Raw genomic sequence first — 22272 nt, 5'->3', positions numbered from 1 at the left:
TTCATAAGTTATTAAGGCAGGGAGGGGTCGCATCAGGGACTCGCGCTTTAAATAGAGCTCCAAAGTTTCCAACTTCATTTCCTATGCACAATCAAGCTCAGACCCAAGAGATGGAGGATATTTAAGGTCCGATGAATGGATGTGAGCCAGAAACGGCATTTAATAAAAGCAGAAGACGAGATACAAGTTGATTAATGCAATGAGGAATAATAAAGCCATAGCAGATCTGCGGGGAAATGTAAGGTCTTATTTTCTTTTTCTCTTGACAGGGATTAAGTACAAATATCCCTGCTACTGGTATTAACTTCTGGCAGGATTGCTCTGTTTCATGATCAGTTTTTACTCCAAGTCCTGTATCTCTTCACTAATACAGCTGCAAAAGAGGGAGAGAGAGAAAGACATCATCTTCAGTAATAACAGTAATAAAACATAGCTGATATCATCTATAGGGTTCAAACGATAAGGGTGTTGAAAGGCCTCTGTCGATACACTGAAGTCACTGATAGTTAGGATGGCAACATTCAGTATCTTTAATTTGGCATTTTCCAAGCCATGACTCAATGATTTCTCAGTGTTTCCTGCAGATTTCCTTTCTTATCCTTTGCAACAGCATCGCGAAACCTCTAAACATTACTTATTTATTTTCCATTGAATCCCAGACTAATTAAATTCTTGCAGGGTGAACAGCTCTTTCAGGCAGACTGACCCACATCACCAGTGTGGCTATAGAGCCCGAGATATATTAAAGTTAAACATATGAGTGTGCACAATCCATACTTATAGTATTATGAACATTAAAAGTATGCAAATGTTTTTTTTAAGATAAATAAAAAATAGTTCTGCTCTAATCATGTCAGAGAAACCTAGTAGTTAATAAAAGCACAGCTTGCATATCAAACAAACCCTATTTGAGCAACAACTTCAAGAGAAAATCTCTTATTCTGCATTAGGTTTCCTTTTTTAAAAAAAAACTCTTCTTCCACTTCCCACACAATGACAAGCACAGCCCCAAACCCTGAACCTTGTGAGGGGCATTTAGTGGGGGTAAACGTCACAGAGTGTAATTAAAGAGGAGCTTGCCCTCAGGAACTCTCCCAGTTGACAAAGCGAGTAAGTGACAGTGTCTGTTTTTTCTTTTTTTCCATCAAACCAGCAAATATTGACTTAAAAGAGCATGGCTTAGAGAAATATCAAGTTGTTTCACAAAATTGTTATCACTGTTTGTCAGACACATATAGAATTCTTCTAAAGTGGCCCGTTTTTCATTTCAACTTTTTTCCTCTCGACTGTGCTAGAAAAAAGAAAGTCTAAACTAGTATGATTTATGAAATCATCAAATGTGTGTTATCTGTAATTGATCAAAAATATGAACAGAAGCGGTCAATTAGTGGCGTGTTTGTCCTGCTTTATCTGTCCCACTAATGGCACTTCTGGAATAAATATGGTGCCATATCTTATCTGTGGCAATTCTCCATATTCACACCCACAGGAACGGTCCTGTACATCAGGCTATAAGGCCTTGATTCGCTAGATTAATGAGACAGACAAAGGTAAACTTGATTAGAGTAGAGTCACCCCATTCCACCCTTTCTGATTTGTAGTTAATCGCCTTGGATTGATTTAAGCCTTTGATTCTATAAGATCACTTCTGCGCAGCAGAATTTGCACCGACTTGAAGAGAAGAGAAATTTTTCAGCAGGAATTTCCACCTTGTTTTCTATCGACTGCTAATTGACGTTAGATAAAATTCCAAACTAAGAAAAGTCCCGGGAATCATCAATCAAATAGCCATATTCTGCTGTACTCAGACCTATGGAGGACAGCTGCTATATAACAACGGCTGCTAAACAGGACTAATTCTCTAGAATGAAATATGCTGCAGAGGACGGCCATTTACAGGACCGGTATCAGAGCTATATTTCAAGGCCCAGCCGCAGCCTCTGCCCATTAAAGTGTGTGTGATGTATTTTAGGGCCGGTTTATGTCCTGCTCTTTTCTCAAAGAGGGCTACACACTGACATAATGGCTGATAGAAGATGCTTCTGGGCCAGCAGTGGCTCTCCATACAGAGTAAACCAGAGTAGAGGCTATATTATTAAAGAAGATAGACATCTGAAGAGTCAATTTGGCCAAACCGTGTGAATTCAGATTAGAGAAATACCAAAAATGTCATCGCTGCTTTCGTTTTTATTTGCCTTTACAAATAAATGCAAGCACTGGTATCATAAATGTGCATTTAGTGGCTGGGATTAGGTTTATCCCTACCAGCTTTAGTATTCTAGGATACACTAGCATCGGCAAGACTGTTGGAAACCATTTTACAGCAGAATAAAGGTACGCATATGGAAAACAATGCACATTACTTGACCTCCACAGTTGCTATATTTATGGGTTAACACTGCTTCTGTATGTGCACTATCAGCACCTATTACACGTGAAAACAAATGGTGTGAAGTTATGGTCAACAAAATAACAAGGTAATTTCTTTATACGCGTTAGGTGCAGTAGGTGTGACGATGGTATCTCCTAGTGAGCAAAAACAATGCTGTTTTTTAAAATCGTTTTTCTGTTTTACTCTGGTTTAGCTTTTAAATTTTACATGTGATACTTTTTAGCAGTGATATATTAAATTCATTAATTACAGGAGAATTAAAGCAGCTGTGAATGAAGCATATTCTCTGCCTAACAACACGTGCCAAAGACGTTTGCTGAGCCAAGAAAATAATTTTAAAAACAGCCCTACTAGTGGGTACAGCACATAATTTAAGGCATACCAGTAGTCACACTTTGAACACATGGCCTGTTTCCTCATTGCCCCTAAAGATTGAAGACACAACTTAGAAGTTCAGCTCTGATTGCCCGCCAGATGGCCATACCGGAGAGATCACTTTTCTGAGAAAGACTTTCACCTAGAGGCTTCCTCAATCATGTTAAAATTTTACTGCAGCATCTGACATCTGACCAGCGTGCTGCATGGCCAATATGGGAAGAAAGTAGTTATGGAACCCACAGCTTTCTCTGCATCGTCTGCATAATAAAAAGCCTGTGAGTTTCATAAGCAAATAGAAATCTGCATCACGCACCCTTCAAAGACGTGGCTTGTCATTATGGCATCAGCTAATAAGCAGGTGGCAGGAAGTAAATAAAAACAATATCCAGCTAATAATATGACAATACCCAGCTGTTCGGCACTTCTGAGTATAATCAATCACCTGGACAACAAGGTGATCTATAAAAATTTCATCACATTTATCTAGTGGAGAACTTCTACCCTGATAAGACACCAACTGCCACATGAAGTAAATAGTTCTTGAAGAACATTAGTGGCAAGCAGTGTATTGAGGTTGATTATCTCTGTGACTAATGCTCTGTCACTCTGTGGTATGAGAGGGCCCAGCGAGGACCCCCAGTAATGGAGCCTGAGCAGGTGCTGAAAGCCCATTGACATCAGGGGGGAGTGCACTGACAAGAATTTCTGATGAATTTCAATTACTGATCTATTAAAGCTAATGAGGTAAATGAACAGCCAGAATACATTTGCCAGATAGCTTGAGACAAGACCTCAGCCGTTCCACTGGATTTTGTGCGTATGTGGCCACAGCAGATGGCATAACGCCAGTGTAGAAATGAAATAACTGGGCGAGTGGGGGCTGAAAATGTAACAGTCAAATAACCACTGGTAGCTCGGGAATTAAATGCTTAATATTAAGCACACTGATATGGCTAATAAAAGTTTCCACCGTTTGCTGTCATGGCCTTACTGAATGTAGGGATAGCATGCCACCAAGTGGAGTTAGTGCAACATAGCATAATGCAGGTTCACCTGCATTTTGAGAGTTGCAGCACCATCTGCAGGCTTTATTGTGAACAGCAGTTTATTTAAATTAAAAAAAAAGATTCCCTCTTTGAACTCATGTTTGAACTAGCTAATCATGTGACACCTCATGGATATCAGATTGTGCACAATGATAAATATTGATCAGCTAATCACATCCTTAATCAGAGTTCAGCAAAGACCTGCCAGCTCAGCACAACTCAATATGTATGATCTATCAGTGATAATTAATGTTATAAAATAAATATTCTTTTTTTGTATTTAGTATCTTTTGGAATGTTTTTTTAATCCCATTTGAAAATACATTGTGTCAACTAAGACTATGCCAAAAGTTGTCTTCATTTTGCTAATAAATAAAGTGCTTTGTTATTTTTTTATACTGTAAGATAAAAATGAAAAAGGTTAAATCTGCTGCAAACCATAATGTCATATTAACACTGATTTTAAAAAAATTAATTACGGAATAGCTGCCTAATTAGGCTACAGATGCTGCATATGTGAAACAACACTGGCATCCAATGTTTCTTTAGGTTTAAGATTCAACTGAGAACAAAACAACCTTGATGGCTGAAAAAAAAAAATTGTAAATACAGAGCAATAACTGGAAAACTTTGTAAAGCCGGGTGATTATTGTCTGTGGCTTTATCACAAGAGCTGACATTTTCCACACATTAGAGCTGTTCTAACTGTAAAGATATAGATTATAGAGACTTTATCTTAAAAGGTCATACCGATACTAAACTTGCTTACAGATTCGAAAAAGGCCAACGTTTGATCAAAGCGACTTAGTAGCTAAACGTATGTGTCTTCTTGTACAGCCACAACTTTTACTCACTCGAGATAAACTGAACTATATTGATTTTATTCATTCTTTCTGACAAACTTACAGAATAAAGATCCAGCGGAATAGATGGACACTTCTCCACAGCATATATTTAAGCATGAACAAGAATGCAGCTCAGATCGCTGTTGAACAACACTTTGCCATCCTTCTCTGCGCTGCACTTTCTCCTTAGAAGATCTAACATGCCCGCTCTGATCTCTGGGGTGAAGGACTTGTGGAATTTGTCGCTTCCTGTCATGAAACTCAGCAGGCGTTCTCCATGGCAGCTGCCTGGATTGAAGCACTCGGTAATGTCGAAGGCGTTGGGAGCTGAATGCTCATCGTATTTCAGACCCAGGCTCTTCAGACAGGCAATGACCTCTGCTGATGAACGGTACTCTTTAATGACACCTACACACAGCTCCTTGCTGTAAGTCTTCCACAAGGTGTCCCATCCACTGTTGGCTGGATAGTGTGATATTGAAAATCACATACATTTCTGAATAAAAAAATACTTCAAACAAAAGTAGTCAAGAGGATTTACTCAAAATCTAAAAGTAAAAAGTAGCTCCTTGAAGGCCAGCTATGTGCAAACCTAACAGAACTTCATTATAAATATAATAACTCAATATTATTAATGGAATATAAACTTTAATTCAACTTAAATTTAAACCTAAAGTAGCTGTTTTTAAGTTTCCCCTTCAAATGCATTAAATACAAAACAAAAATGCTCAGATATGGATTTTATATACAAAATATAACCCCAAGAGGGCACCATTCTTCCAGCGCAAAGAGAAAAATATGTTTGAAACAAGGCTCATCTCTGGTAAAAACAGGAGCATAAAACAAATATGTTCTCAAAAATGTATAGTATACTTTCTTTACATTCACACAATCTGAATTTGACACCTTTAAACTGTTATACTGCGGACTAATTAATTAAGGATAATTAAAATCAAGTTCGGCTTACCTGCTTCGACGATGATCATAAGTCTGCCGTTAGCTTTTAGAAGGCTGTGGTAAAAGCTGATAGTTTCACAAAGGTTTTCCACATAATAGATCATCTGTACGGGGGAACATTATGGGGAGAACTTTCTAAAGCTTGAATGAATTAAGTGTTATCATTTACAATAAATCTGCCAGGACATTTCGTCAGAGGTTGCTTGACAATTTATCACACTAATTACACATTTATCTGTCAGAATACACTCTACTCCCACTGCGGTCCCCACTGAATTCAAGCAGCAGTGCAGGATTTAGTGAGGACCCAAATATATCTCATTGTTAACAGAGTCAGACAAGGATATTACACTTTACAATACTTATACTTTATAGTTTGCAGTAGATTTTAGCTCACCACAATCCCACCTTAGGCGAGAAGACAAGACACCATAGAGTGACAAAGCCAATGTGCTCCCGCTATTCTTTTGCCATGAATCTGCAGAAGGAAAACTCGTAATACCTGAATCATGTGTATGAAATCAAATTTCTTCATCTCGCCCTTCGTTTTCACTTGCTTTACATAGTCCTCGCTGCTCATGATGTTCCAGCCAAATGGGATCTTCTGAAGACTGGCAGTGTTTGCTACCAAAGCTTTAAGATGAACAAAACCAAATAGCCATCAATAACATTGAGATCTATGCTTATGTATATGCGATACATCAAAACACTGATTACACTGAGATAAAACGCTGGCAGACATCATTTAAGAGAATGAACTACTTTAAGAACATATAAAGAAAAGTAAAAATAAATATGGGGAGATGCGATTGTAGTCTTCTTCGTTGGTGTACATGAGAAGACCACAAAACAAAGAACCAAAAAACTTCTGATGCATTCACATTATAGTAACATCAGCAGACGTATGAGTAGTTTGGGGTTTGTTCCTATGCATAACAACAGACAATACAAGTGAAACAAATGATTTCAGATGACGATGTATGCACGTTTTACACAATTTTCAGGTACTGCAACACAAATGAGTGCATGATGAATTTTAACAACACACAAAGTAACTACTTCTTTTGGCATTTTGAGAAAGCTCTAAATGTCAGCTGATAATGTTAGTACTTTCACTACTGGCACTAATACATCGGCTTTTCAGAAAGGTAAAGAAGAGCCTGAAGAGGAAACCCATCTGAAAATAGAGTAAAAATATTTCAACATGTGGTGTGAATGTGAATGGTTAGTACCTTTGAAGTTGTCTGAGAGTTCAGAGCTGCCCTCCACAATGTCAGCAGTAATAGGAACAGCAGGGAATACAGACTGCAGCAGTGTGAGGATCTGAGCATCCACCTCACCTGGGGAAAAGAAAAAAAAAATCAGGAAGTAAGAAGATTTTGAACACCTGTGGCTCCACATAACGCTTTAAAATGAAAATGCTCCAAAACATATAGTATAGAACACATTAAAAAAAACCTGAAATTTATTTAGAAAAGTCAAAAATATATATAACGCAGATGTGTGTAATACTTCTTATCATTCTGATTAACAGAATCATTAACAGTTTGTTGTTTGATGTCATTGTGCAATAACCGCAGTGATCTATGACCTATATTGATCATATGTGGAGCCAAGTGCAATCTGCAATAGCTTTGACAGTGACTTTAATGTATTAATGCCCCCACAGACACTGTTATTATGAATTCTCTTTGTTGCACGCCTTTGAAGGGCATGGTAATCAGTTTAATTGGAGCTTTATAACAGCGATTCTCAAACTTTTTCTGGCATGTCTCACTTCAGAAACCAAAAAAAAAAAAAAGTATCCAGGATTACATTTTAGTGAAATAAACATCAGAAAACTATTTTCTTCAAAAAACCCTGTTCGTTCAGCTGCTCCACTTTAATCTGTGGGGACTGCCACAGAGAACCACTGGTTTAAAACAAGTAAATATGTGATGGTCTTGAGTCTTTGACCCGTTTTTGAGTTTGTTATTTTGTTTTTGCAGAATATTAAGATGCTGATATTCAGTTTAGAGTGCCTCTGAGTTTTGTTAAGTTCTAGTTCCTAGCCCTTGTTTAATCATTTAGATCCCTCTCATGGCCAGTCTCTCGGTCTTGCTTCTGTGTCTTCTCCAACATCTCCTGTGTAAGTTATTTGTGCCTCCTTGTGTAGTCCATCATGTCTGGTTATGCATGTTAAGTTCTCTCGCTCCCCCTGTTGCCTGTGTTTAGTCAGTCTGTGTCTCAGTGTGGGTTTCTCATAATTCCTTTGTTAGCCTCCTGTGCTGTGTGCGTTATGTTCAGTTTTGCTTCCTTGTCTCATTAGTTAGATTACTTTCAGCTGTGTTCCCACCTGTGTTCTGTTCCCTCATTTCCCCTTGTGTGCATTTATGTCTGCATCTCCCTCATACTCTGGCTGTTTGTTAGTTTCCTAGTTTTCCCCAGTTTGGTTTCATGTCCTCTGTATTTCCAGTAATAAAGCTTAAAGAGTTTTGAGTTCAGTCCTGTTTGTGAGCCTGCATTTTGGGCAGTTTTCCTGCCCACTTCACACTGCCACATGACAAAATAAGCCAGAATTACCACAGCACACATATACAATGGTCAGTAATGCTACTACAATTAATATTACACTTATTGTTATATTTGATCACATACCTCCACCACTTCCAACACCAAGAACGCCCAGGCTGCTTTTACCCTCTCCAATCCTGCATCAAAAATAAGAACGTTAATAAACCGTTAAAGAAAGTGTACAGTATGCGTATACAGTCTGTGTTATAGCTGTCTAATTTATTATGGCTGGTGCTAGACTGGATCATTGAGTAGATGGGTTGGCAGCTCAGTGGGTTGTACACGGCTCAGCTTCTTGCTTAATTTTTAAAACAGCTTCACTCCTGAATGGTGGTCTAAAAAGAGCATCTAAGAAGTGACTGTTTGAAAGCATGGATGTTTTCTTTTGTGAAAAAACGAATTACAGAGCTCAAAGCAAGAGCATCATGACAGCTGCTTTTCAAAACGATCAGCCCAAACCTCTAAACGATCACAAAATCTAAAAGGAAAATATGAAAATGTAAAAGCTGAAAGCCATACATCTTTTGTTATTAAGCATTTCACTTACAATATGGAATTTAATCTATTGCAAACTATCAGACTACAGAATATCTCAAAGCATTTTTCATTTAATAAATAAGTTGGTGAGGTACATTTAGTTAAGTAAACAGTAGATGTTTGTGCTATCAAGTGAATAAAGACAAGTGTAAAGGATAAACTGCAAGTGTACTGTTGAATTCTTTCAGGGGGTTTATTAAAAAAATGACCAGTCTTGCTGAGCACAAGTTAACATTATTTCAATAGACAAATTGTGGATATTCAGGAGATCATGGTGAAAAGAAACTTTTTATAAGAGGGCTGTGCGGCAGTGAAAGAGACAAGAAACCCTTCTTCTAGTCTTCCCGTCTGTTTTAAATAGCTGTGTGACAAATACGGATAAAAATGTAATAACCAATCACAGCATAGCATCATCCATCAGGCTGATCCAATTTAGCACCAAATGGGTTGTTTTGACATAGTAGGGACAATCTGAAAGAAATTGAGTTTTTGAATGAAAATTCAGATTGTGTGCGTGCACTGCAGCTTGCATGAAATTGTAGGCAATTTCTTCTGCCTTTAAAAAGACATTTTGAAGTTATCTGCACAGACCCTGGTGGGCTAAATTACCCCATTCCCTAAAACAGCACGTAACATAAGGAAGGCAACAATTTAAGCCTGGCTAACTAAATGGATAAATGCTCAAACGACTTTCCATAAACTAGCAGAGACCATACTGTGGTGGAACTTCAGGCGGTATAAAGCATCTACTGTTGACAAGTGGAGGACACAGATGCAACTTACGTCAAAGTTTTCATATTCCAACCCTTGAGTACAGTCATTACTGTAGTGCTGCATGAGCAGTCTGTCCCCTACTCTTAGCTTGGAATATGGGTTATTACTTCAAGCATTTCATTTCCTGCTGTACCTTTTAAATTCTCTTGCTAGGAGATTGTTAACACACTGCACAATGGCCTTGTGCTCTCCTGAGTGTTCCAGATAGAACTGGAAAATGTGGACATTGTCACCCTCATAACAAGTGTGCTGTGCTTCTGCAGCCATGACTGATTCCTGCAATGCACAGAAATCAAAAACAACAACATAATCAAGTTGCTCACCACACTTTAATTATATAGTTACATCATAAGAATAAAAAAAAAATACCTTAAATAGCTGTAGCCTCTGTGGAAATCGAGTTCTTCCCCTTCTTTTGAGTTGCACACTTTACATTCCCTCCCACAAAGTGGGCTGGCTTCAAAGTAGTCTCTCTAAAGCACAAATAGTGGGCGTCCTGAACTGTTGGACTGGTTGTGGCGAATGAGGGCAGAGACCCAACTGCTCTCCCCCTTCTTTTAAGTTGTGGTGTTTCTCTTCTCTTCCACAAATGGGCTGGGCTTCAACATTTTCTCTGTAGAACAGAAATAGTGGGCTTTCCTCAACCTGTTCAATTGGCCTCACCTGCCCTTAACACTAACCAAACATATGCAAAGCATGCACCGCTTTAGATGGTCTAAGATTCTGGTCCTAGATTTAGAACTGAAGAAGCTTCTTGAATGAGGGTTGCAGCATCTTGAAGCAACTTAAAGAAGTCCAGATGCTTTTCTTTCTAAGCTCTTTAGACTACGGTGACCTGGATGACTGAGAACCTTCACAGACACTGCTTTAGATGATTTCATACATTACATGTCATGGTTACATGGTTGTGTTTGCAGATCAGTAAGTAAAGTTGTCCTCAAGATGGTGCCAAAAGTTCAGCTATATCGTAGTGTCTGCAGAACATCTGCTGCCACAGCATACATCATCTTTACCATTTTATAAATATTAACAGCACAAGCTGTTGAGCTGAAAAGACATTCTGGAGCATAAATATATTTAAGCTGCAAAAGGTTGTAACAGTTATTGTAAACAATCCCCAAATCAGTCACAACGCCATGATTACGATGAATCTACTCATCTAGGAAAACAATTTATTTTTAATGTATAAACCATCTTAATTTCAAAATGCTATTGTGACAGCTTCATCTTAGAATCAGTTGTATAAGTAACTTACTTCAGCTTTATACACGTCCAGTATAAGCAGCGACTTGAATTCATCTACTTCTCACATTAAAATAAATATCATCTTCAAGTTTTTCTGTATAACAAACAGCTTACAACCTTTCAGCTTATCTAAAATAGATCAGCCTTTATGGAAAACTGAACTGCTTAATGTTCTGTTTACTTTTAGATTTTGATTAATACATGTTCCAATGAAAACAACATAATGGGGTTGGCAGTGGAGCACCGAAGCCTGCCAAATACAGCTCATTAAAAATGATACGACGGTGAAATCTAAAGCTAATGTCCGAAGCAGTTTACGACTTATTTGTGAGACTCATAACAAACAGTAGTTATAACCAATTCACTTATATACAAGCATAACCTTTGATTTTACAGAACTGTTAAGAAATGCTCTAACAACAGCAGTCTATGGAGTCATTATTTTATTAGTAAGTAGACAAAATATATAAATGGAAGCAGGTGTGTAGATATCCTCTACCCAGCTTATTATATACATCAAGTGCAAAATAAATCAAACAATGTGATCCACCTACATTTACTATACTGACAGTACATGTTTAGGAGAGCTGGTCTAGTGCTATTGCTTCAAGGTTGTTGTTGAAGATAACTTTACCGTTGGACTCTACACTACAGTCTGGGTGCCGAAGCATCTCCAGGACACCAGCTCTGAGCTCAGGTGAAGCTGTGTTACTGAAATCCAGCACCTCAGTGAGAAAATCAAGAAGCAGCTCTCCCTTCTCATCCCCTTCAGTGAAACACTCGGTGATATCCATCTGAGATGGCAGCTCATAGCTCTGGTAACGCACTCCCTTGGAGTCCAGGAAGCTTTTGATGTCTCCAGTGGTCACACACTGACTTATGTCGGGTTGACACAGCTGTGCTCTGTATGTCCGCCACAGCTTCCCCCAACCACTCTTGCCTGGAACAGATGAAAAAGAGGCTATATTACAACAATGACAATTTGACAAGCAGGTGTTTAGCACGGTCACCATCCTAATTTTTGTCTAGAATTGGCCAGAAACTGAATCATACTTGACTGAATAAGTATAAATGAATAATGACTTGCTGGTGGTACAATGCGGGGAGAATTCATCCTCATATGCATCAGAGCAATTTTTTCACCACGGAGATGCTTACATGGATCACGTTGCTACATCGCAGCTCAGGTATTTAATAAATTCAGAGGAAAGACTCAGAGGGAAGTAGGAAATAAGAAAAAGCTTTAGCTCCTTCAGGATTACACTCAGAGCCTTGTTTATTTTCCCTGTTTAAGGTTTTTGTCTTGAAGTTAAAAGTTGCATTTTTATGCATCTACACATTCACGGATTCACATACCAGGAGCAAAGCAGATGACACGAACCTCAGCATACACTGAAGATGTCGAGGAGATCGGTGTGTGCTAGCAAACTGTCTCTTTTGTTGTCTGCAATATTTATGGACTCATTAGTGTTGACATGGGGAAAAAGGTCAGACTAATATCAAGGCATTTTTTTTTTTTTTTTAAATGAAGGACTGGCTGTGAAGAATCTCATTTGGGTTGAGACTGGTTTTGGGCAGCATGGCAGCATGAGATGTCTGAGAGCAGGTGTCTTAGTAAATTGAGTTTTGGCCACTCTTGGTTTTCGCAGCAATAAATTTGAACATTTTTACTGAATTAAGTGAAAATAAATAAGTTAAAACAGCAGTATAACTGCTGCTCTATATTCTGAAGTTATGTGCGTGTACTATATTTCAACTGAATGCTGGAAAAGGTTTGGTTGTTTCTGTAAGATGCTGTTTTAAACCTTTCATCTCCAAATGTATTGCATGTATAAGCAGTATGTTCGTTAGCTATTTGCACCATAATTAAATCGCCCACATGAGAGAAAGAAAATATCCACTTACCAGACACTAGAATTATGAGAAGCTTCCCATTTTTACCAAGAAGACCCTGGAAGAATCTGACAGTTGCTTCAGGATCCTTCACGTAGTATAGCATCTGTCGATTTCACCACAGATAATGAGCTACTAACTGCATTCACAGAATGCCTAATTATAACGCTGTGCCAGGCAGTTGTTCTAATTGGATTTACTGCTGCCATTTGCCAGAAATGAATGTAACCCAGCTGTGTAAAAAACACAGGGTATGCTCATCGACACCGACCTGTATCATGTGAATGAAGTCCACCTTCTTGGTGGCCTTTTCGGCTTTCCAGTGCTCCTCAAACTCAGAGGCAGTCATCGTGTTCCAGTTGAACTTGATGTAATCTAAATCTGGTTTCTGTGACACTAAAACTGCAGACAGATAATTACTTAGTTATTTATTACAAGTTAACACCGAAATAAAGCTGGCATGAAATTTTACAGCTTAGAGTGGCTGATTTTTTTTTTCAGGCCACAACGGAGCTGACACTTGTCACAATGATGAGAGCATTTCTGTAATTTGCACCCCCCCCCTAAAAACAACGCACTTGTTTTGCATCACACTTCATTAAAAACAATGGAGACCACTTGGCACAACCACACAGAGACCTTTGAGAATGATCACAACGCATTGAAATTAAAATGTTACAGTGTGTTTGAAACTCTTTGCTGTTCGTGCATCCACCACTGACTTCCAGCATAACAGGTATTCAACTTATCGTAAGTTCATGGATTCATTTACATGAGCTAATTGCATCTGCAGTCGTAGGCTGGTAGGTCTTTTGTGGGTGGAATGCTGCTTCTCCAACAGAAAATAGGAGGTTCATTTACTCTATCAATATGTCTCGGAGCAAAGTTTAAATGTCATACATTTTACTTTATTTCTCTATGTCGACATTACAATCCCCTTAGAATGAACCTTTCAATCATTCAAAGAGGTTTTTTTCTTACATATCATATTGCTATTTCTTACACACCCAGTCATCTGAGGGGTAAAGGCCATGAAGTACACCTCCAGGAGAATAGTCCTAATTGTTTCAAAACCAATTACCAATCACACTTTCACCAAATTCATAGTCAATAAGAAAGTCTGGAAATCCTCTGCAAAGCAGATCACGTGGCAAAATTAGACCATCCAGCCTATAAGATGATAAGCTCGCCCATCCCTTCTTGTAGAGGCTTACACTTCATGTTGCATCATTTGTAAAAACGCAGCATGTGTCTGCTATCTTGGGGAAACTTAAACACCTTTTGTTTTCTTTGAACTGCAAATCTAAGGGGACAATTATGATCAGTTCCACAAATAACAAAAGATTTCAACATGCTTTAAAACATTTTTAAACAGCAAAGGTGTCTCTCATTAGATTGTAAGTTGAACAATGGAAAGAACCAGCAACAAAAACCAACAATGAGGAACGGGGGAGTCCCTGCTTTATGCATTATTTTTAATCAGATATCGTGCCTATAGGAGTTTTGGGTGAGTAATTGGTTGTAGCTTTAATGTATGCAAGGATCCTGGTCAGACAGCGGCAGACTTGAAACTCGTAACGATTCAGTGTTTTACTCAAAGATGCTTTAGTCGGGTCCATTCTTACAGACATTAAGGCTAAACTCTACAACGCCACTGGTGGTTAAAGGACTATTTCCTGCTAATATATGAACCGGTGAATTCTTAAGATGCTGTTTTTCACCAATAAAAATATAATAATATCCTGTTTTGCTTGTAAATAAATACTGAACCCCATTTTGGACAGCTGAGAATACAATGATTCATTTTGTGTTGTGTGAGAGAAGTGTGTGCCTGTAAAGACTGTACCTTTGTAGTTATATAGCTGCTGGCGGCTAGGCTCCACCACCTCGTTATCCACCGTCACCCCTGGGTGCTTCTTATGGAGCTCAGAGAGCATCTCTAGGTCAATCTCACCTAAAGGCACAGGCACACTTTTTATTTGGAAGACAAAGTCGCAAACACACATTTGACCCACTTTCCCACAGTTCCCGAACTGCTAAAAATAATTGAAAATAAAATTTCCACTTTTAGCCAAACAGATCAACATCAGTTGAAATGGTGCAGGAAGCATCTAACAGCATGTTTCAGTTTTGCAGAAAATCATACATTTTCTGTTGCAGTAATTACAGAAGTGAAAAAAAATGTAATTCAACACCATGAGAGATAGTTATCACAGCGATACCTTTTCAGTATCACGTAACCAGGGATTTGGCTCTAATTCTAACTGAAGGTGACAGGTTGCCATGTACAAAGGAGCTCATGTGGACGCGTGTTAAATCTTTTAGATTGAATAATATCTTTCAGGGGAGTTTCCAGTCATTCTAATGTATTTTGCAGCCGAAAAGAGAATCCGTAATGCTCCAATATGATTCTGACATGACAGCTCAGTAAATTAAAAGGATTGGCGGAGACATAACCAAAGGGTAACAGCTCTCTGGGGGCATGTACTGGGTTTGCTCAGGAAAAACATTAACCTTGCTGTATCACGGGCACTGAAAACAATGTGCAGTAAAGTTATAGAACAGCGAGGTCATGCTATCTGGCCTGGGTTGAAGATTAATCTCACAAACTAGACAGATGTCTACAAACTGCTGGCAGTGATAATAAGGGCAAAGTTTTGTTGTTTTTTTCCTGTTGCAACCATAAATGAAAAAACTGCAGCAACAGCAGTAACAGACGGCTTACGCAATGTCTTGTCACTTTCGATGCTGCGCAGGCCGCGCTGCTTTTTAACGCGTCACATTTAGACCAGTGGTAACAGAATTTTCTTACCAGCTCCACTTCCAACTCCAATGACATTCAAATGTGACTTTCCATCTCCAATGCTGAGGAGAGAGCAGATAAAACACTTCAGAAAGGTTCACATCCTCCAACCTGTGACATGTGGGTCACATTTTTGGGCTTGTAACTGTCAGTTCTCCCTGACACTTGGGCATGTGAGATGTTCTGAAGTAGCGACTGAAGAAACTACAGATACCCAGGCTTTGATTATTGCTGTGGCATGTTCTGTCACTCACTGTATGATTTTTAATAACACCTTTTTAATTTACTCATGAGTCACATCTTTCCAGATTCCTCTCTGATCTGCTTTTTAGACCTGCACAGAAGAGGAGAGGGTCTGTTTTTCTGCTGCATGTCAATTGCCTCCTACATCAACAGAAAATAACACAGGAAGAGATGGAATTTCCACAGCAATCAGTCATTGTCTTTTACAATCACATATTGTTTGGCTGGTTAATCTAGCATGTACACTTGTGTAGGCAGTTATTTGATTCTGTGAGTGAAACGGTACTTACATATTCTGCTTTGGGCTGTAGTGCAGTCCTAATCACTCAGCAATTCTGACTGCTTTCAGCAGTATTAAGCAGAGCACATGTTGACTGATTGACACAGCTTAGTCACTAAATGGTCTGTGTGCTCCAGATCTTCCTTTTCACACTGTATTTTGTCACCTCTCGACATATTCCAAATCGGTCTGACGGTATGAGTGGCTGATGCTTATCATCACAAGTGGCCCAACATTAAAACTAACCACGGGTGAAATGAATAATATTGATCATCTCGTTAAACTGTAATTATCTAGGGTCCAGGCATTTATGTGTATGTTTTTTTAAACCTATATCACTGATCTAAACATTGCTCAACTGGTCAGGAATGCCATACAGAACATGACAGACACCCTAAAGTGGTTGCCCGGCCTTCAAACTCCCTATTTGCATAATCCATAAGGTGCAACAGAAGAATCCAGTCCAAGAAGGCTCCACAGATTAGCTGTAATTGCTAATTAATTGTAAATGCTCATAGGGCAATCATAGAGATCCATGCACAGAGATGTGTGTAGAGATGCGTCTTTGACACACGGGGTACTTCAACAATATTGTAGTTTGGTTTTAATGTTGTGGCTTATTCTTAATGATATTTGAAAGGTTTCAAAATGACTTCATAGACTTTGCATAGTTAAGTAAAATAAGAAACGACACACAACAAAATATATACTTTATAATGCCTGATTGTATTTTTTTCAATTGACTCACATCTAATAAGATTACAATAAATGGTTGCCACCCAATTCCCACTTACTTTTAACCCCGACTAATGTTGACACTACCATGCATCTAGTCTAAGGAGCTTGGAAAGAAAGCAATTTTCTTCAAAAGAAACTTAAAGAAGTCCATACTACCGTGGCTTAGATGAAGTCTACCATGACCTAGATGACTGAGAACCTATACAGACATATCAAGTGTCAAAGTTAATTGGCTGTTCTTAAGGGTTTTCCATCCATCGGTCCATTTTCTTTCACTTATCCAATTTGGGATTGCAGTTTTGGACTAAATCCAGATCACCCAGAGAGCACCCATGAGGATACAGGAAGAATATACACAATCTCCACAACCGGCTGGTGGATTTGAACCCAGGACTTTCTTGTTGTCAGGAGATGATGCTAACCACCACAACACCAGACATGAGTTAACTTTTTATTCAATTATTTTACCCAATCTACATCTCAAATTACCACATTAAAAGGAGCTGAGGTTAAAGGTTATTAACGCCTCCTGACTTATGGTACTCTAGTTTATCAGCTTCATTTTTAAATCATATGTTTAATACAGTTAAACCTTACTGTATCAGGTTTTTAAGGCGTGCACCAAAGTTTCAGAGTTTTGACAGTAAATGATTGCTTAGCTTTAAATACTGCTTTGATTCTCAGATTCAGCTGTAGTATGATGCATGCCATGTTGAATGGTATGGTCGTGCAGAGTTGCTCAAAGCTGTGTGTGGTAGATTACCTGGCCAGTATATCTGGCAGTTTATTGTGGATGAAGTCCCGCATACACTGGTGTTCAGACGAGCGCTCCAAAAAAAGCTGGAAGGATTTCTGGTATCGGTCATCATCATTAACCAAACTCTTGAGGGAAGATGCCATGGCTCACAATCTGCCAAAAAAGTATTATTTCAAGTGAGCATTAACATGCTTGCTGTCATATAAAAACAATGACCTGCCACGACGTGTTACTCAAACACTGTTAACAATGACACATCTGGATCATTTTTGCTTTTTATCCCTGAAAAATAAGTTTTCTTACATTGAACTTCACCTAAGTCAACATCTCCAAAAGCTTTCCTGTATTTATTCTTCACTTCAGCTCCCATTGTACTTATCTATAGGAATACTAAAGCTGAGCATGCATCCATGACTACCAGATCTTAGCAGTCATTACAGAGCAGCCTGTGTATTTAGAGAAATGGCTTAAAAGTGAGAGCACAGATTCTGAGCCACTGCTCTCCGACGGATATGTTTCTTTTATTTTCCCAACACATCCCACTTTCCAGCAGTGAGAGCTGCTTGATGTTGGGTGCCCACTATTGGCTTGTGATCAGACACTTATGTAAATCTGAAACCAATGACCAATCCAGGAACTAAGACAAAGAAAAGAAAAACCTAAATATATGACAAGCCACCTACTATAAATGTGAATTTTCTAATTTATACATTTTTTGAGAGACTGTCCTAAAAATACCAGACCATGACATGTTTCTAGTACTTAGGTTTAGCAATAACATTTGAAATCATAAATCACTTTCATATGTCCATTTATCTACTTTCTTAAATGCAGCAGATGCTGACATTTACACTGAGCTCAGCTAACATAACAATAGTTAATCCAGTCTACCTACACTGTTTGATCAATAACTGGTCAAGGGTCTTTAATCAACCCTGAAACAACACAAGTATTGAAACAGACAGCCAACAATAGCCGAAATCATGCTTTAACAACAGTCTGTTGTCAACTTACATGTAACTGAATCAATGTTGAACACTGCTGTTGAGTCCTACTCCCTTTTGCACCACTGATCAATATTAGAACAGCAGTAACATCACTACCAAAGGTCCACAGGACCTTTGGTAGTGGTATTTCAGCTAATATTTAATACAGCACACTACAAAGAATACTTCAAAATATTAGCACAATTATAACATTTATCCTGGCTATAGATAAAGGATGAATATATTTAACTGTACAATTTAACATTAGGCTCTAACATGCAAATAACAGACAACTTCACATCAGTTAAAGCAGTTTATTTACTTTATTATCATCAGGGTTGGTTTAAAATTTGGTTTGTCAATTTACTCCTACATTTTCATCCAGACTCCCTTCACACCGTCTTGACCGTAGCTGTGAACTGCCTGGGTAAAGCAGACTTCACACTGCCACATTGACCAACTGATGAGTTAGACCATCTGGAAAAGAAAACACCAAAGCAAAATATTTATAAAAAATGAATAAAAATATGAAAGGAACACACTTTATTCTGATTTGGGCTTAACTTTCTCCTAATTCACCCTAGCTAGCATTATTCTACCAGGTACAGTAACAGGTACCACAGGATCAGCAACATTAATCGCTGACTTTTCAACATAATAATGTGGCAGAGGTGAAACCATCTTTAATTTCGACCAACTATAAATTGTTGACTTTTCAGCCTCACTGGTCAACTACAAAAACCCCTATGAATCAGTCTTATTCCAGTGTCGACACGCTGTTTGGCTTCACTGATATCTTAATGCTGATCCAACATTAAATTAACATTCAGATTTGACTCTCGACCACAGCCACGTTTCAGATGAAAAGTCAGTATTTCTTCAGTGACTTCTTGCTCTTCTAAAGGACCAAATATTCAATGACTGATCCGCAAATCCAGATAAATGTGGGCTGGGATTACCTCTGCGTCACCTGAGGCATGTTCAAACTTGCACCTGTTGCCAATGACAAGTTTCCAAAGCATATTACAAAGTTCCAGGAATAACCAGGAAACCTTCCTTTTCATGGGTGAATTAAAACAACGTTCACAATATAACGCTTGGCCATCGGTTTCAAATTAAACCACGTAAACGGGTGATGTTAGAAGGACAGTCTGATCAGCAGCCAAGAGTGGCCACAGAGTATCGGGCGGGGAAGTGAGTAACTGTCGTGGAAATAGACAAAATGCAGACCATAAGAAAGTGCAAGAGAAGTGAGGACGGGTACATCATCGGCGGCTTTTGGCTGTCGGAGTCTTAGCGGCGGAAACACAACTACGCCACACAAACACGGGAGTCTGCTGCGTCCATCGACGCGTAGGCAGCTGCTAAAACAATTGAAAGCCAGCTGTTGCTCGCTGAACATGTGTCGCAGAGCCAGCTTTGCCATATTTGTTTATGATTTGTTAAACAGCAGGAAGATTGAGCTAAAACACGGCAGTTTTCACTTACATGTGCAGAACTGATGTCCGGATGTCTGCCCGGCTGGAATAAACCCTCCCACCAGCGTCTCCGCTTGGCTTTATGCAGAGCGAAGTGCAAAGGACACAGGGCGACAGTGCTGTTTGTCAGATTACGTTATAAAAGAAATACCGTGTCGTTATTTTACATTCAAGAAAAAATAGTGTTTAATGTGTTTGGTATGAAACTTGGACACTAAAATGCTTTTTTTCTTTTTTAAACCACAAGAGAAATTTTTACATTTATTCTAATTTCATGACAGTTGTATAACCATGCACTTCCGTGTCAATAATTGTGTTTTTTTAAACAAATATTTTAGTAAGTTTTGTCTGAGTTATGTAGGACATGATGTAAAAGTCTCTTTAAAGGGGGTTCCGTTTAGCATGAAAATGAGGATATATCATTTAATTTGAAGGAAAGGGAATTAAGTAAATGTCAAGTCTTGTTTGTGATTAAGAATTGCCAGACACCGGAATCAGGACTAGAACTCAAATTAGACTGTTGTTATGCCACAGATCCCTTTTAATGTGCTTTAAAAGAGCGTACAGGGGAGGAGGGGAGTGCTGCTGGTCTTAGTGGTCTATAGCTAATAAATATAGGTCAGACATACAACTAGAACAATATTCATTTCATTGCAAGGACTCACATTTGCTTTTTTGTGTTTTTTTTGGGGCATGTTAGCATGTCAGCATGTTATGCAATGAAAAACAATTGTCTGCAATCGCACTATCTAGGCAATTAATAACAACTGCATGACTGAATGAGCGAAAGAGAGCTGAACAAGATCATTCTTTGGTCAGTGTGACCCCTTGTCTGAGAAGGTGTAGTGAGGGGTTAAAGCGGTTCAGAACAATCAGAACAGTTTTCTGGCACTTCCAGTTAAAGAGTAATTAAATCTGATTGGCAGGCTAATGCATATCACTGTTGAATGACTTTAAATTTTTGTGTGCTGCAGCCTGTCGTTGCTTCCAATGATGCCATGGAGATAACAGCTCAGGAATAAGTAATTTAGATATTGGAGCTATATGCTGAATTATGCTAAATTATGTGTTTGTCTTGCAACACAAATTGAAGTTTCTTTCTACTTTCTGTTATGTACCCTGCCTATCACCCTATGGTAGCTGGGATAGGGATAAGCAGAAGAGACTGGATGAATGGGCTGGTTTTGTGCTACATGAATAGGTTGGATGAAACATCAGGCTGTTTAGTGTGGGTTATACTGATTAGTTAAAAGTTTACAGTGATGCCTTGTGGTTTGCTGGTTACATCTAGAGTACTGTTACTAGGTTACATCAATTTATCTTTAAGGTGATGGTGCTCTTTAGATTGACTCACTGAATTCTACCTTTTGTACAAGCTGGGGTTTGGAAATCAGCCATATATATCCCCACATGTATAATCTCACTTGAACTCCTGGTCATGAGACTCACGCTATAGCTGGGAAAGAATATACTTTGAAATGAAACTGATGAAAAATATTTGGCCTTGGACAGATTTATAGTTATGCAGATATTGATGAAGCTGATTGGGAATGTGCTCAAGTACAGATTGATATGACAAAGAAGAACATGCTTTTGTGGTGTAGTTTATTGCACATTGTGTTGCAGAAAATTTATCAGAGTAATTTGACTCTGTTGGATGATTCGATCAGTCTGATTATTTCTTATTAAAGTTTTTGTGAAATGTAAAAAAATAAAAAAAAAATTAAAAAAATGGTGGAACAGTCTTTCCCAGCAGGTTCTGTTGCTAGGATCCTCCCAACCCATCCCAACATTTGCAGACCATATTATTACTGTCATTATTAAATGGATGATGAAAGCAGCACTTCACCTGCCACATAGTCTTTGGAAAAATCTTTATTTTAGGCCTTAAAAAGCACCTGTAAACTGTAGCTCTGTCACAAGACAACAAAAATGCCTTTTCATCTCTGGCTTCAAATGAAGAGTGTTTAAATAGGAAAACAAGACAAATGAGTTAAACAAGGCTAAGATCAACAACTTGTCAAGAAAGATAGAAGCACTGACTTGATTTCTAATAAAAGAAATCATTTTATTAGAAAATAATAAAGAAGCCCTTCTTTATTGTGTCAGTTGAGTCACTTACATCATTGTGTCACTTACACAACACAAGGATAGGTGTTGTGTAAGCGAGCGGTGTGTAAGTGCACTCACTAACACAGCTAATATCCTCGGTTCTTTTATCGTCTTGTATTAGTTGTGATCAATTAGTAGAAGTTTAAAAGGCTTGTTTATGAATTCAGGTTGGATAATTGGCACATCTTCAGCACAAGTATAATAACTGTGCATGAAATTAGAAGCGTGTTTATTGTCAGTTTGTTGATTTTTCTT

General features: G+C 38.5%; 2 protein-coding genes across 5 annotated transcripts; both read right to left on the bottom strand.

Annotated features, from left to right (window-relative positions):
- Positions 1–319: 319 nt before the first annotated feature.
- Positions 320–9966, bottom strand: LOC102193705 (histamine N-methyltransferase-like). Of its 2 annotated transcripts, XM_005745699.1 has the most exons (8): positions 9852–9966; positions 9616–9758; positions 8256–8308; positions 6851–6958; positions 6121–6251; positions 5629–5722; positions 4723–5123; positions 320–373 (listed from the first exon to the last, which is right to left on the bottom strand). In XM_005745699.1, exons 2-7 carry the CDS (start codon positions 9747–9749, stop codon positions 4771–4773), a joined length of 873 nt encoding a protein of 290 aa, XP_005745756.1. In that variant the 5' UTR covers positions 9750–9758; positions 9852–9966; the 3' UTR covers positions 320–373; positions 4723–4770. The 2 variants fall into 2 exon arrangements, with proteins under 2 accessions (XP_005745756.1, XP_005745755.1); XM_005745698.1 differs by lacking the exon at positions 320–373 and having other exon boundaries at positions 4688–5123.
- Positions 9967–11159: 1193 nt separating this feature from the next.
- On the bottom strand, positions 11160–20000 carry LOC102193032 (histamine N-methyltransferase-like). 3 transcript variants are annotated; one of them, XM_005745695.1, is made up of 8 exons: positions 19916–20000; positions 18801–18904; positions 17448–17594; positions 15433–15485; positions 14467–14574; positions 12892–13022; positions 12633–12726; positions 11160–11667 (listed from the first exon to the last, which is right to left on the bottom strand). In XM_005745695.1, exons 3-8 carry the CDS (start codon positions 17582–17584, stop codon positions 11306–11308), a joined length of 885 nt encoding a protein of 294 aa, XP_005745752.1. In that variant the 5' UTR covers positions 17585–17594; positions 18801–18904; positions 19916–20000; the 3' UTR covers positions 11160–11305. The 3 variants fall into 3 exon arrangements, with proteins under 3 accessions (XP_005745752.1, XP_005745753.1, XP_005745754.1); XM_005745696.1 differs by lacking the exon at positions 18801–18904; XM_005745697.1 differs by lacking the exon at positions 19916–20000 and having other exon boundaries at positions 18750–18814.
- Between the last annotated feature and the right edge of the window lie 2272 nt (positions 20001–22272).

Source organism: Pundamilia nyererei, unplaced genomic scaffold (genome assembly GCF_000239375.1).
Source record: "Pundamilia nyererei isolate P.nyererei 1_Seehausen unplaced genomic scaffold, PunNye1.0 scaffold00163, whole genome shotgun sequence".
Lineage (NCBI taxonomy): Eukaryota > Metazoa > Chordata > Actinopteri > Cichliformes > Cichlidae > Pundamilia > Pundamilia nyererei.
This window is presented reverse-complemented; position numbering and strand designations above follow the sequence as displayed.